This window comes from Primulina tabacum, chromosome 2 (assembly GCF_025594145.1).
Source record: "Primulina tabacum isolate GXHZ01 chromosome 2, ASM2559414v2, whole genome shotgun sequence".
Taxonomy (NCBI): domain Eukaryota; kingdom Viridiplantae; phylum Streptophyta; class Magnoliopsida; order Lamiales; family Gesneriaceae; genus Primulina; species Primulina tabacum.
This window is the reverse complement of record NC_134551.1, coordinates 370,900-386,778: the sequence shown is the minus strand read 5'-3', so window position 1 is coordinate 386,778 and position 15,879 is coordinate 370,900. Positions and strand designations below refer to the sequence as shown.

At 34.4% G+C, this 15,879-nt stretch overlaps 3 protein-coding genes across 3 annotated transcripts; 1 reads left to right on the top strand and 2 right to left on the bottom strand.

Moving 5' to 3' along the window:
* Nucleotides 1–749: 749 nt before the first annotated feature.
* On the top strand, nucleotides 750–1,912 carry LOC142537196 (uncharacterized). The gene has a single exon (XM_075642749.1). It carries the CDS (start codon nucleotides 776–778, stop codon nucleotides 1,871–1,873), a length of 1,098 nt encoding a protein of 365 aa, XP_075498864.1. The 5' UTR covers nucleotides 750–775; the 3' UTR covers nucleotides 1,874–1,912.
* Nucleotides 1,913–2,961: 1,049 nt separating this feature from the next.
* Nucleotides 2,962–7,589, bottom strand: LOC142521960 (uncharacterized). The gene is given in 13 exon segments (XM_075625133.1): nucleotides 2,962–3,769; nucleotides 3,860–3,949; nucleotides 4,058–4,166; nucleotides 4,246–4,389; nucleotides 4,391–4,443; nucleotides 4,630–4,840; nucleotides 5,085–5,160; nucleotides 5,261–5,340; nucleotides 5,494–5,589; nucleotides 5,680–5,751; nucleotides 5,878–6,075; nucleotides 6,148–6,350; nucleotides 6,770–7,589. Coding segments are annotated over 13 exon segments (2,607 nt in total). The 5' UTR covers nucleotides 7,308–7,589; the 3' UTR covers nucleotides 2,962–3,032.
* Nucleotides 7,590–11,694: 4,105 nt separating this feature from the next.
* LOC142521953 (serine/threonine-protein kinase UCNL-like) lies at nucleotides 11,695–13,158 on the bottom strand. Its single transcript, XM_075625127.1, has one exon. The coding sequence runs from the start codon at nucleotides 12,983–12,985 to the stop codon at nucleotides 11,780–11,782; it is 1,206 nt and encodes a 401-aa protein (XP_075481242.1). The 5' UTR covers nucleotides 12,986–13,158; the 3' UTR covers nucleotides 11,695–11,779.
* Nucleotides 13,159–15,879: the final 2,721 nt, after the last annotated feature.

Below are 15,879 nucleotides of genomic sequence, written 5' to 3'. Positions count from 1 at the left end.
GCTGTGATGCGGCTCAAAACTTTTATTTTAACCCCACCCCCCAATTGTTGTGGACGTTAATATTTAATTACTGGAGTACTTCTCTAATGTTACAATTGGATGAACGGATTTATGTTGGATGAATTTCAAATTCTTCACTCGTTAATCTACGTAGAATATGTAAAGTTAATCGTGCCAAGATCACCTATAAAATATATATATATCTCTCTCTCAAAATCTACAACTTATTTCCATGATTTTTATTATGTCTCTATATGGAACTATGTTGGCCATCAGTTTTGGGCTTCGAACTTCTTCTATTGGGGGCTAAAACGGAAAAGGATAGGTAGATTTCTGCTCTGCTCATTTAATATATCTGATCGAAAACTAGTATTAAAATTAAAAAAATTATAGTGTTGATTTGATATAAAATCGTTTACGATTAATTAGGTTTATTTTTTTGAGTAAATTTATTTTGATTATTGTAGTGTGCAACTATATATACCCGTTATAAAATATATATCGAATTTATCATTAAAATAATAATGATTATTTGTGAATATTCACAATCATGCACTCCCCATATCCTGCTCTCTTTTACTTTATAAATAATAATAATAGTAATAATAATAATAATAATAATAATAAAATAATAATAAAAATAAAAATAATAATTAATTTTTGACATGCATGCCCCTATTCCAATACCACCCGCATTATATAAATAATACGTACCCTAGCTAGCTTGTCTACTCCCTTACTAACTAAGATATCACTCAAAGTTTCAAACTCACTAATGGCAGCAATCCTCTTGTATTTATTATCAACTATACTTGTATATAAAACTTTTCTATCCAATGCCTGCCCGCCCTCCGATCGGGCAGCTCTTCTAGCCTTCAAGGCTGACCTGAAAGAGCCCTATTTAGGCATTTTCGATTCGTGGAACGGTGCAGACTGTTGCCGCAACTGGTATGGAATCAGCTGCGACGCTGAAACGCACCACGTTGTGGACATCAACCTCCGAGGAGAGTCGGAGGACCCCATTTTTCAGAAATTCCACCGTACTGGTTACATGACCGGCTCGATATCTCCAGCCATTTGCCGCCTCACAAGACTCTCGAGTCTCACAGTCGCAGATTGGAAGGCGATTTCTGGGCCTATCCCTTCATGCATTGCTTCCTTGTCTTTTCTTCGGATCGTCGACTTGATTGGAAACCAGCTATCCGGGGAGCTACCGGCTGATATCGGCCGTTTGAGCCAGCTCGCGGTGTTCAACGTAGCGGACAATCACCTCTCCGGCGCCATTCCGTCTTCGTTAACCAATTTATCTTCCCTCATGCATTTAGATCTCCGGAGCAACAATTTTTCTGGGGCGATCCCGAGAAATTTCGGCAAGTTAAGAATGCTGAGTCGGGCTTTACTCAGCAAGAACAGATTAAAGGGGCATATTCCGATCTCTTTAACGTCCATTTACCGGCTTTCTGACTTGGATCTATCTCTGAACCAGCTTTCGGGCCCAATACCACCTTCTCTTGGAAATATGTCAGTCTTAGCCACACTGAATCTCGATGGTAACAATTTATCCGGCCGGATTCCTCCTACTCTGATTAGTTCCGGAATCAGTATACTGAACTTGAGCAGGAACTCCATTGAAGGCTATATTCCTGACGCGTTCGAGCCGAGATCATATTTTACAGTAATGGATTTATCGTACAATAATCTGAGAGGTAGAATTCCAAAGTCTATACCATCGGCTTCGTACATGGGGCATCTGGATGTGAGCCATAACCATCTCTGCGGCCCGATTCCGGCGGGCTCGCCGTTCGACCATCTAGAAGCGTCATCGTTTGTGAACAATGCTTGTCTCTGTGGGAAACCTCTTAAAGCTTGCTGATATTAATATATTTTTATTTTTAGTATGCAACTTAATGAAATTAATAATGTATTGTTATTCCATATTATTATATGAATTTTGTGATGGTAAAATTATTTTGTTATGTTTCATTTTTCTACACGCTTAAAATTACGCCACGAGAATGGATAAATAAATTGGTTAAGGATATATAGTTTACAACTACGTACATAGTATAATTAAAGAGCTGATTAAATTTGATATTAAGTTATATGTTTCTATCTTTATATCATCTAGTAGTTTATAAATATCATACATGATGAAGTTCGTAATACATACATTGAAAACCTTGGTTTCTTCTACGGTACATATAATTCTATTCCCTCTTTTCTTTTTCTTTTTCTTTTTCTTTTTTTTTTTCCAAATTATAATATATTCATGTGTGAAAAATCATCTATAGTTTGAGTGGAAATGCCAGTTTTATACATGAAAGTTGCATATATAATTGCTAACCGTGTATTTTAGAAGGAAAAATACATACTTTAAAAATGTAATCTACAAAATAAATAATCTATACATATCTTAAGTTGGGAAGTCACGAGTCATATTTATCTTGTGAATGGATTGAAGAGAATAAATGGTGTAAATTATTCAGTTAGCTGATAGATGGTATTATTTATTTTTCACCTCAAAATAATTGAATAGACTCACGATTTGATTTGGCAAAATGGGCTCTCAATCAAGACCGCCTATGACCAACATCGCACGTTACACTTTCTCGACAAATTCATGATACTCCAATGAATATTACAGGAATTTATCAGGTTTCTGAAAGTGATATTTTCCAGACAATGAGCAATTCACCCCGGTCATGTGTATTCACTAGTTTGAGTAATACTTGAACGAAAAACTACGTAAATAGTTTTAGAAACCACAAATTTTACTTCGAAATCCATATATATCACCGTCTAAGCCCTCGCATCTAATTTGTAATATGTTTATCAGCCATTTTAAATTAGCATTTTTGTTCTGTATATCGCCACTCGTCCTGATTTGCATGCCCTCGGAGTATGCATGGCCTCGGCTACTCCATGTGGGTTCGATGGGTTTATGAGTGATCCGTGTTCAACTGAACTGTCATATACAGTAGCATAATATTCTCATCTTTCTAATTATATATTCAAGCTTGTTCGATCATAATTTAAGTAGAAATGTTAAAATACACTGTGTAGTACTCATCTCTCAGGCTAAGCAGTGGAGTCAGAACAAAGTTACGTTTCACCCCTTTCGCCACAAAACTGATAGGATCATATCTGCTGATTCCATCTTTCAACTGAAAGCTTGCTGCCTGTTGATATCCAGAATCAGATGAAAACCCACTGCAGTTTAGCTTGACATTTGAACCAGAATCATACTCAATCCCACTGTAAATATAACATCCTTTCTCGTGTTCCGACTCCAACGAAACCGTCTGATCCTGTCCATCCAATCCTTTGACTAAACGAAAAACTGAAGACATATTTCCGTATTCGGTAGATGAATTAAACGCTACTTCAAGATTTTTGCCATCCCCCTTATGGAATACAAGCATACCGGGAAAATCAAATGGTTCCAGCATTACTAAATCATTGAAAGTTTTGGATTCCGGGTTTTTAAAAATGAGCCTAAACGTAGCTCTGACAGCTGAGTCGGTACCGGAACAGGGTGAATATTCCATTTTTATGAGCTGATTCATGTTTGCTACGACGAACTGTTGATTCCCAAGTTCTTGTTTGAGAGTAATCGTGTGAGAATTATAATCAATAGGAACTGGAGTAACCCAGTCGGAAAGAGAAGTATGTGGCTCGAGCGTAATGTTCCAATCGCCTCTTGATAGACCCGCAAGAAGGTAGGGACCATAGAGAAATGCTTTGATCGAAGCATATTCCAGTCTGTGGTCTGTAACCATGATTCAGAAATAATTGGTGATATATATGTATACAAGATTGAAATGATTTTTTAATATTCGTGAGCGTTGAAGAAAAACACCTTTTATCGCTTCCATTCTCAGACTCAAAGGAAGATCCAGAGTGATTGTATCCCCGGTGCTCCAGGATTTAGTAACAGACATGAAATTACCTGCATTAAAGGCGGAAAAAAAATAATAGCCTCCCAATTTGTTTCAAAAGACAGGTTAAATAAGTTAAGATATGAAAAGCTTGTCGTAAAAAGATTTGCAGTTCGTACCAGGTGTTGGCAAGGACAGATCCTGACCATTTAAAGTTGCCTTTGCACCAGTTGAATATGTCCATGGTGGTATTCTCAACTTTAAGGTTGATGATGTTCTTTCTGTTTCCTGCATTAAACAGAGGTCTCGAAAAGTTTGTGATCATATCTAACATGTGCGAATTGGACAGATAAAAGATGATATTAACATTTTTTGGGGAAATTGTCACTGAAACTTGAAGCCTGTTATCCCATGAAACAATTGGTTCTACTCTTTGGCTCAGAAAAATTTGGCCAGATTTCCAATCAAGGGAGCTTGATATATACTGTATGATGTAAAGCCCCTTATCCTTTTCCCTCCTCTTCAAAGTATATTGAATCTCCTAATTTTGAGAATGATTCGATTCCTGCGGTAAGAAAAAAGGGACGGAAATATTCAATACTTGCGATGTTCCAGTCCTAGGATAATTTGATCCAGGTAAAAGAAATGAATATAGATGTCGGGAAAAAGACAATTTTCTGTGATCATATCTCGGATAGATAGTCTCTAGAGAAAAGAAAAGAAGTGTGAGAAAACGTCAGGTGGTCACCACCTGTTCCGTAACAGCACCAAAAAGAATTGAACTTGGTTCCCCATCCATGGTAACTTTGGGCCTTCGAGCCACCGGGTTGTAAAGGGAGCATGTAAATCATTGTTCCAGGATCCCTTCCTCTTTGAATGCCTAATATGCCATTTGTCAGCGCTCTTTCATAATAATCTGCATATGCCATTTCTTTGGTCCATTTAAAGAGGTTGCGAGAAACCTGTATGTTTTAAACGCATGCACCAAGAGAAAAGGTTATACCAAGCACCATGCATAAATAGTATAGCAACCACAAACATTTATGCAAACTCGTGATACTTTTGAATTGAGATTCCTTGTTAGTCTTTATTAAGTATTTGGGAAATAGTATCAGATATTTCGCACTTATCCACAGCATCTCATTCTCCAAGACTCCTAGCAGCACCTCAAGAAATTTTAGCCAGTACATACATACATTATCGCACCTTTAGCATGTTATAGGTTGTACAAGATTCTTCGTTTTCCTTTTGTAGAGTGCTAGCCAGTCGTTTTGGGTCTGACCTGCACAAATGTTGAACAAATGGCATATGATAAGAAATTAGTGAAATGAAAGTGCTGATTAAGCATTGACAAATCCCTATCCAAAAATTAATGTTTGCACCAGAACTCGTCAACTGATGTCCCTCCTGTCGCATAACTGTGAGATGAGTTAACAATATCCATGAAGAATGCTCCAATTTCCTGGAAAATCATGCAGAGTACAAGTTATAGTAGGTACCATATGGATGTTGAATGATATATAATATATGGATGCGTACAAGCAAACTCCTATAACTCTACTTTTTATATAAAAAAATAAATACAATGACAAAAAAAGAGAAATATGGTCCTCACCTTATAAAGTGGTTCACCCGTAATTTCATACCGCATTTGAGATCCAATTACCACTGGAATGTGTGTGTTGGAATGAAAGCCAGATATATCATCAGCCTATATGTAAAATGAATTAATCGTTACAAGAGGCAACCTAATAACTATTCTTATTTCTTACTATTGACTAAATAGAACAGTAATAATCACCTTCAGCGCTAGCAATCCCAGAAAGCATGGCTTGTCAAATAGGTGAGCCAACATTAAATGCTTTTGATCACCCTTCGAAACCATAAAATAGATCAATGTGAGCACATAAATAGTGTTGCAAAACTCTAATAAAGTCCAAAAATATTCTCTCTATATTCAGAAAAGATGGATGTCTCTTTTAAGAGGAGGCATGCTCACCGTTACACTGTATAACCTATAAAGAACGTCGTTCATGCCGCCTGTTTCTTCATTGAGAGATAACCAGTGCCTTTCGATGGTATACTTCAATATTACATTTTGCACGCGGGTATAGAAATAGTCAGCCATCCACGTTGTCATATTCAAAGCTCGATCATCTCCACCCAATATATATTGATCCAAGAGGCCAGCCAAAATCTGGATGACCAGTGAAGGACAAGATCATGAACTATGTTACAAAACAAAAGGCACAATATACAGAAGATTTACCTTGTGAATGGTATAATACGGAGCCCAGACTTCTTCTAGAGCATCGAACCGGTCAAAGAGTTCATCTGGAAATGCTGAAAGATAGCCAGTATTTATTTTCCTTTGGCACTCTGATAGAGCAGAAACCACTGAGGACATTTTTTCTCGGAGATCAGAATTATTTGTGCTAGCCCACATTTGTGCTGTCGCGCTCATGTAATGCCCTTCAATGTATTAGAAACAATTAATTGATTTCATGGTATCATTATCCAAGACAGATGACACGATGTGATATTCCAAACATGAACGACATATTTTCAATGTTTTCATACATTAATCCACTAATTCGAATTATGTGTTTTGTTGACCTTTCTATTGACAGTGAACAGGTTTAAGAACAGGATGTCATTTCTACCCTGAGAATATACATGATTCTGATCCTTTACTCTCGTTAATCTATCAATGAAGCAATGAAAAAAAAAATATTTGTGTTAGAAAAATGAAATTAATACAAAAGTGATAAAATCAATAAAGAGGACATATCATCAAGAGTTAGAATACATGATTATGTAAGTATAAAAGCAATTCCATCGATACCATGAAACAGGAAATGAACTAAGAACAGAAGCAAATCAAAATATACCTACAAAATGACCCCGAAGCTCCACATCGGGGGCCTCCCAACCACCGTATGGATCAGCTGGAGTCTCCAAACCCGCTGTCTTCCGGAAACTCCACACCAACCTATCAACATCCAATATCAACAAATACTCCAAATTTGTCTGCTGTGCCACACCATGAATCGAATTAGCCTCCAATCTCACATCATGCAAGGAAATTTCCTTCAGAAAACCATCCCCCGCCCCTTTCGCCACATTTGAATTCTTGATTTTCCTATACAAGAATTCCCAACTCAGTTCGTCCTCCTCCCTCAACATCTTCCTTGGAATCAAATTGGACCAAGTATGGTCATCAGTGGGGATCAAATGCAAATGGGCAAGATTTTCTTTTTCCCAAGACGCATTTTTTGAAGAAAACAATTCATAGCGAAGCGTGTGTGACTCCGCCGGGAGACCACCATTGGTACAGACCTTATAACTCGAGGCAAAACCATGACCAAGAAACAGAGAAAACAAAACGACCCCTCTAAAAATCTTGACTAATACAGGTAAAGGTTGCATCTTTATCCCCAGTCCGCTAAAATTTTCCAAGATATATGAAAGGGGCTTCAAGAAAAAATTTTACCCAAAAATTTGATCTCCAAATTCTTTCAGAAAATGAGACGATCAAGGTCTTAAATTTGAGTGAAAGTGAGACTGTGATTTCAGAGAATAAAATAAATATTAGATATTACTGCACTGAAAAGTCGTAATAATTTGTTTTTGGAAGATTCATGATTAATTTCTAGCGTTTCCAATTTCTATTTTATGAACAGAAGTGTCTCCAATTTCTTGAAATATATTTGTGAACGTGCTTCCCAAAATGGAGCAAACAAAAAAGAAGGCATTGAATTTGTAATCTAACAGTAATAAAGATACTTCTTAAATTGATCGACCCCGTATATTTTTCATAGGTTGAGTACATGAGTTTTACATTGCATAAATTACAATTTTTCTTCAAAAAATACGTAATTCGTCATTTCTCGATTTTAGTTTAAAAGTAAAGTAAAATATATATATCATAAACACGACAAATTATATGTACAAATAATTTACGGCAAACAAACATGAAGAAAAAGCTCTTAACCGTGAAAAGGAAAAAAAAAATCCAAGCACTACGATTTTAGGCGCGACAATCCTTAAAATTCCTAAACAAAAATAATTTAAGAATTCCTCAAAACATCTTAAATGGGGGGATTTAGGCATAAATTAATCGGTCTATATATTACAAAAAGTTACTCCATTATTTTGTTATATTTTAAGTAAAATAATCTATATTTTTATAGAAAATGAATTCTTCCGTCTCAAAATATCAATAATAATTATTTCTTAAAATGTCTCATTTCGACCATCCATTAAAATGAGACACTTCAGATGAATTAAGATATTTGAAAACAATATTTTTTATTATTTCTTTTCTTGATTTGAATTCGAAGCGGATAATTATTTTGTTATATTTTAAGTAACGTCATCTGTTTATTTAAATTAATATAATCATGAAAGTCATTTGGTTTTCGTGTATTGAAATTCAAAGAAGAAAATTTTTCAGGTAAAGCAATTCCAATAATCATAAAACTAAATTATGCAGCAGTTTTTGTTACATATTACCATTAGATGAAAATCGAGGTGTGCTTACTTATGGTGTCAATGGGACAAGTACAAAAAATTCTTCGGTTCAGGTTTTGGCAAGATCCGAATCAAAGCATCGAGAATGCGTAACATAATAGAGCGTTTTATGGCACTTTCACTGTAAAAAAAAAAAAAAAATCCAATCCCGCGAAAATGAAGCATTGTTGTGATAACTGAAAAATAAGACAACTGTGAAAAGTAAAATTTGTCCATTTATGATATATAGTCATGAGAAAGTATATCTATTCTTTATATACATTTTATGTAACTAAATAAAAATTCGTTACTTGAACAAAGTAAATCAAGAGGAATTCATGGATGCCAAATCAATTGCATAAATATCGCTCCTGTGAACTCCAATAAAACACATTTATTTGAGATTATCCGACGAAAATCCTCTCGCTCAGCGCTGTCCAAAACTAGATCAAAATGAGAATCCTAATTTTAAGCAAATTAGAACTTACTTTAATGTAAAGATGAAGCCCTGTTATGAATTTTATAGGATGGAGAATGGACTTTTATCTTAATGGGTCCTAACTTGGGCTCAAAAATTTATACAAAAACTAACCAATAAAAATATCATTAATAACTAGCCCATCACAATTAAATGACTAATTATTTTAAAATGGGCTATTATCCATCAACATCATACACTACATGTTAAGCAATAGAACCTTATAATGATGTCATTGGTACTGTCTTAAGCACCGATTAGGTCTACTAATTGCATGTGATTGATAATAATATATATTTTCAAAAATATCATAATAAAATCACATAAAATAAAAAATATGATAACGCGTAAATAAATATCAGTTTTGTAAATAATTTTTAGTTTTTGTAATACAAATATATTATTTACAATCTGGAATGGAACGGCTTGTTACGCGAATCCGTTCACCTGTGACATAGAACAAGGATCGATCGGCAGGGGCTGACCCATTATATATTGTTATTATAAATAAGTATATTTGTCTATGAAAGAACCGTTGATTATAAACGTACAAGAAATTAATATATTGTGTGTATCAGAAGCTAGTATTATGTTCTGATGTTGTCAACACGAGCACACAACATGCATCGAAAGTTAATTATTTAACACAAGTATAACTTGAATAAATAGATACCAGATTTAATTATGCATCGAAAGTTAATTATTTAACACAAGTATAACTTGAATAAATAGATACCAGATTTAATTATGCACAAGTATAACGAATACTTATACAATGTCTCATGACAAAAATTCACTAGAAAAACATGTAATTGTTTACATCAAAATAATACTAGTGAGAATAACAAAACCAAATTTCTTGACACTCCAATTAATTAAAATGCATCAAAATAAACCAAAATTAAAACTATATGCATAAACCGCAGTCGCTTAAAAACAATAAAAGAACACTCTTCGATCAACACTCTGTGTAAGTGTTGTTTTGCATGTGTCTTCAACACCAATTAGCAACACGACATAAACGTGAGTCGATCAGTCAAATTCTTCAGCACGAATTTTATCTCAATTCTGAATATCGTGTACGTTTAAAGAAAAAATTCAGTAACTGCGTAAAGATTCTCTCCAAATCTTCTCTTTTTCTCTCAATATTCCATATATTTATGTCTTCATATATTGACACAATTATCTTTCCATTAGAACAAAATCCTACAAACATGAAAACAAGAGTTTATTAGGAGTAAGACTCTATTCAAATCTAAGATATTATATATCAGAGAAAAAAAATCATAGTAGATAAATATCAATATTAGATTAGGGCAACAAAGTTTAGGAATTATAAATTTTATTATTAGATCAAGTCAAATTAGTATAGAAATGCAAAACTCTTGCTTTTTTACTTTAAATAGAAGACAAATATTAATTAAGAATACGATATTCCTTTAAAGTTATTTAACTTATGTGGTCATTGTTTGAGTTATATTGTCCTACTGATCAACTTATTGAAAATTTTAAAGAGCTAAGTCATTATATTCTGTGTTGTTTAGGAACTAATATAAATATGAATCAAACATAAAATCATATATTTTTAAAGAAAAAATCAAGATTATTTACTTGTTATAGTGCATTTTATATGTCAGATTAATTTTTTCCTCCTTATATGAAATGATTGGTAACATATGTATAGTTCTTTGCATAAATATGAGGGTGCACGAGTTGATGTTAGGTTATAAACTCACAAAAATTATATAATCGAATGATTAATAAATTTAATGAAAAGTATGTAAATATGAAAAGCAAGCAAGAGGTTGCAATGAAGCCAAAAAAAGGAAAGAAAAAAGAAAAGAAAAAAAAAAAGACAATAGCACGTCATATGTTTTGCATCCAGCAAATGTGGGCCACTAGAAGAGTATACTTGTTGAAACATTAATATTTAAATGATACTAATATATTTTTGAATTGATAGCTATACATTGGAAAATGCAGATTTTGAGAAATCAATTAGCGGCTATATTTTCTAATTTTTTTTTAAAAATTAATTTAATTAAATAGAATGTTATTTTATGACATATTTTAATTACCCGAGTTTGAGATGGTTTTGTTTTTATGGCGGAAAGGACCCCCAAAAAAGAGACGAAGAAAAGAAAGAGCCTAAAAACATGGCTCAAATCAATCAGACAAATGGCATGCATGTCGAGCCCTCCTATACTGTTTCATTAGCACTTGCTTTTCCAAACAAAAATATAATGTTTGATTCATCACGTGCTTTGTTTTGAACCCTGCGAGTGTAAAGAGTCAAATTTTGATTAATAAATATTTATGCTCACTACTTTGTGTACAATAATATGATGTCGAGCTAAATATAGAGAAAGTAGATCGCGAGCATATGTACCAAATTTATTTTGGATGATTTAAATCATTGGACACGTTGCCTGTCACCATTACTCGAAGTCACGTGAAAATGTTCGACATATTACATTCCTATAATCAAATCCCCTTTGTTAATTTGAAGAAAAATTGGCGTCCCAAGTGCCTGAGTGGTCTCCATGTGTCTAAAGTTATATTTCAGCGTTAAAGTAAAAAAAGCAAAGCTAGGCAACTTTTTGGCCCATTGGTTTCAACTCATTAGATTAAAAGAGAGTATTTCTTTGTATTTTTGTAAGGTCTGAGAAATTCATTCGAGCTGATCCATGTTTTTATTAGGATTGTCACTTCAACTAATTCAAATTTCCATTTTTAAATATGTGTATTGCATTCCTAATAATAAACCATAAAACGCAGGAGTTGTTCTCTTCAACACCGCTGCACTTTCCGAGTCTCGACATCTTAAAATATTAAAGTCGAATTTCACGTACCACACTTTATTTATGCACAGTAAGTAAATTGCTAAAGCTAATGAATTCCTTTACACACGTTAAAACTCCGTTAGAGAAGCGCTATGTCGGCCCTCTTCCCGCGACGGCGACCATAACGGCGAAGGTGGAAGCTTCAATTTCTGGAGATATTCTCTGATGTCAATCCTACCGTCCGTCTCGTCCGTTGACGGGACAAACGGCGGACGTAGCACTTCCGTCAGCAAATCCCACCTCAATCCGTCGAAGAACTCGTGTTCTTTGATCTCGCACGTGCCGCGCAGGTAACCCAGTCGGCGTGTGGGATCTTTTTCCAGCAGCTTTCCAATCAGGTCCGTTACAGCACTGGGTTTCCCGATATACTCCGGCTCTGCTAACAGTATTTTGCTGAATGTCTCCTTACGATTCTTCCCCTTGAACGGGGTCTTCCCGTACAGCATTTCGTAGCAAAGGACACCAAGAGCCCACCAGTCTACGGAGAACTCGTGGCCGTCACCTCGTATAACCTCCGGAGACACGTATTCCTCCGTGCCCACGAAGGAATTCGAACGCTCATCGGTCGGAAATTCACTGTGATTCCTCCTACTCACGGGGGAAACGCGTGCATTTTTAGCTTTCTTCGAACCTTTCTTGTTGTGAAAGGGATGGTTTCCTCTTTTGGGAAGCACGAAGCGGGGGAACTTCCTCTTCTGCGGCGTCTGCTTAACCGGATTTACTTCCTCATAATCGGAGCTGAAACATCGATTCCCGGGCTTTCTGGGTATCAAGTCACGCGACAGGTCGAAGTCGGTGAGTGTAACGTGCCCCGACTGCTGTACGAGGATGTTTTCCGGTTTGAGGTCCCTGTACACAATCCCTCGCTCGTGAAGGTACTCGAGAGCGCAGATGATTTCAGCCAGGTAGAAGCGAATGACGGCGGGGGAGAAGACGTGGTCGTTCTGGCGGTATCGGAGGACATTGAGGTCACCGCCGGGGCAGTAGGGGATGGCCCAGCAAATGAATTCTTGACTTTCGAAGGACTCGATCAGGTACGGCAGGAAGGGGTGAGGAACAGCGGCGGAGAGGCGGCGGAGCACGGATATTTCGTGGATGGCCCGACGGTCCGCATGGTGGGAAGAGGATTTCTCCACTACCTTGAGTGCGAAAGGGAGGTCCCGAGATTTGTCGTGGACGAGGAAAACTGTGCCTGTGGCACCCTTACCTAGTACTTTGATGGCTCGGAGGTTGTCCAGTTGGAGCTCCGGCGGCGTAGTTTTATTCTCTTCCATTCGTGTACGTAAGATTGGATTCGGGAGGATTTTGAGGAAAGTATCGGGATCTGGAGAGACAGAATAGGTATATATAGAAACACCGCAGAGGCAGAGGGCGGTGTATGGATGAGTTGTGGAGAGAGCTGTAAAAATGGAGCCAAGTCCATTGGTTTTTTGTCAGTATCTTCCATTCTAGCTGATATTATTTTAACATGTCAAAATCAGCAATTTCACGGTGAACAAAATAAAGTGAAGTACGTATTCAAAAAATAAAAATAGAATAAAGTGAAGTAAATAGAATATAGAATTTTACTTAAGACTGTTAACAAGAGTTATACTCATTTTAAATCAGATCAACCCAAATTATTCCAAAGTGATAAATAAGAGTTGTTAGAGCATTTATTCTGTATAGTAATATTTATAAAAAGGAGCACACGTGGTAGATGTTTTATGAAATTTTAGCACGTGTGACAAATTTAAAGGTTTTTTTTTTTTTTTTTTAATCACCAAAAGAGCAAAAGAAAGTAGTAACATGTGGTGTGTTGCCACCAACTAATAAAAATAAATATTAACAATATTAACAAGTGGGCTGCACGAGACCCTAATAATTTCACATTTTCTTAACTCGTAGGTTATCAAATAGCTGATTCATTAATTTTGGTGTGGATCTTTGGTGGCACATTCCACATAATCGTATCAAAGATTATGGCAGGCAACAATCATTTCAAAAGCTAGTGGCCGCACGATTACACTTACAATCATCTATATTATATCATATATCAAGGTTATTTCATAATATTATTTTTACAAGTATAATGAAAATTAAATGTAGACGACTACTTATTCGAACATATGTTTAATTAAAAATATATTTGTGTCTCGATGGTAATTGTATTTTAATCTGCAATGATATCTTTGAGACCCGAGCAAAAGATTCTATTTAGTATTTAATTACGGTAGCTTAGGAAATAGATTGTGAAGATTGGCTGATTGAGTTAGGTGATTTGTAATCATATTAGGTAGATCAAACGGCTTATAATTTTACCTGCCATATATACAATAATATAATTAAAAAATTGAAATTATTATACCCTTGAGGGGTTGAAAATTAATGCATTCCCTTATTCGCTACTCAGATTCATAGGTTGCTTCAAAAGTAAAATTTAATAGTAATTACACCTCACTACTTTCTTATCCTATGATTAATTCTCAAAAAAAAAAAAAAAAAAAAGGAAATGGTCAAATTGAAATATATAATTTCAAATTCATTGATTTTACGAATCCAATTAACATTAATTTTACGGGCACGTAAAATATAAATTTATGTATATATATGGTGTGATCATATAAAAAATATATATATTGTTGTCCTACGCTTATTTCCAAAATCAGAGAGTATATAGGTTTTGACGCATTAAAAGAATTCATTTTTAAATATATGTAAAAACTCAAATTATATAAATTTTATCAGACAATTAATAATCGCAGTATGAAATTCAGTGATTAATGCTAGAATCAAATATTAATCGCGCTTTTGCGACTTTCATTTTCACCCTTTAATGTTATCGAAAAGCCACATACATATAAATTACTATTATCAGTAGTAAAAGTCGGGAAATGGAATTTGGTAAACTTATTATCAACTTGTCCATATGTAAGTGCGTGTAAAAATTATTCCTATATGTTAATTTTCCTACTTCAAAAAAACATTATCTTTTGGACACATTAGAGTCCCTAATGAACATGATTAGCCCCACCCTAGTTTATTAACACTACAATTAACTTTTCACAGCTTCAAAAATGTCTTGTTGTCTGCCATTATTGGGCAGGAAAATATACAAATAGCTTCTACCTAACTTTGGAGAATAAGCAAGAAACCCTAATTGGTTTTAATACAAGATGGGTGACCACCAGGGAGTCGATACTTTTTTTTACAAGTCAATTTTTTTTTTTTAAATCTTTTTGCGATTTTTTATTTTCATATTGTCAAATTTTAGTTTTGTCACTATCTTTGATTTTATTTCATTGTTGTAATATTAGTATTTTTCCGACATAACGTTGATATGTCACCAACATGACATTTACATATACAATTATGATACATCAATATTATCGATTAGAAATGACTAAAATTGTCAAAAAAAAATTGATAGATACATACATGAATAAAATTGACGGCATAAATGACCAAAATGAAATATATGTAAATATATAAGGCAAAAATCGAAACTTTTCCGTTTTATTTATTAATTCAAAATTGTAATTTAAATTGTGGTAAAAAATCTAATGGATTGTAAAATGATTAAAACTTGTATGTTTGAAGAAAAAACACAAATAAAAACTTCACAATTGATTTTTAAAAATTAAATAATTCCACTCCTGTCAAAGTTGGGAAACTGAGAACTTTTGGAGGAAAAAAGTTTCGTATACTTTGATGATGTCTGGTCGGCCATGATTATACCTTTGAAAAGAATTTTATAAGCTTACTATATTTTGAGAACGAAGTAAGGTGGATTGGTTGAATTTTAGCATAGCCACCTTCATTTTTGCAGGAGTAACTACAATTTTTAAATTTTTTTTAATATTTTATATGGAAACGCTTGAATATACCGACACATAAATGTTGCATAATTTTATAATTATATTGTTTAAATAGGATATTTTACTAATTTATCAGTTCTTTTCTCATAATATAAAATCATATATATAGTATTTACTTAAGGTGCAATATTTTTTTTTTTGAAATGACTTAAGGTGCAATATTTTTTTGTAAGAAGGATTTCCGTATGAAGCCGTGGTTTTTTTGTTTCCTCCGGTTCTTGAAATATATATTACGATGACCAAACGGAATTAATCAATTGCGAAATATAATGTGTCTAAGAGAATGCAGGTTACAATTAATCAAAGAAAAT

What these genes read in the sequence shown, in the direction of transcription:
- LOC142537196 (XM_075642749.1), top strand. Translation starts at nt 776, where the DNA reads ATGGCAGCAATCCTCTTGTATTTATTATCAACTATACTTGTATATAAA.
- LOC142521953 (XM_075625127.1), bottom strand. Translation starts at nt 12,985, where the DNA reads ATGGAAGAGAATAAAACTACGCCGCCGGAGCTCCAACTGGACAACCTC.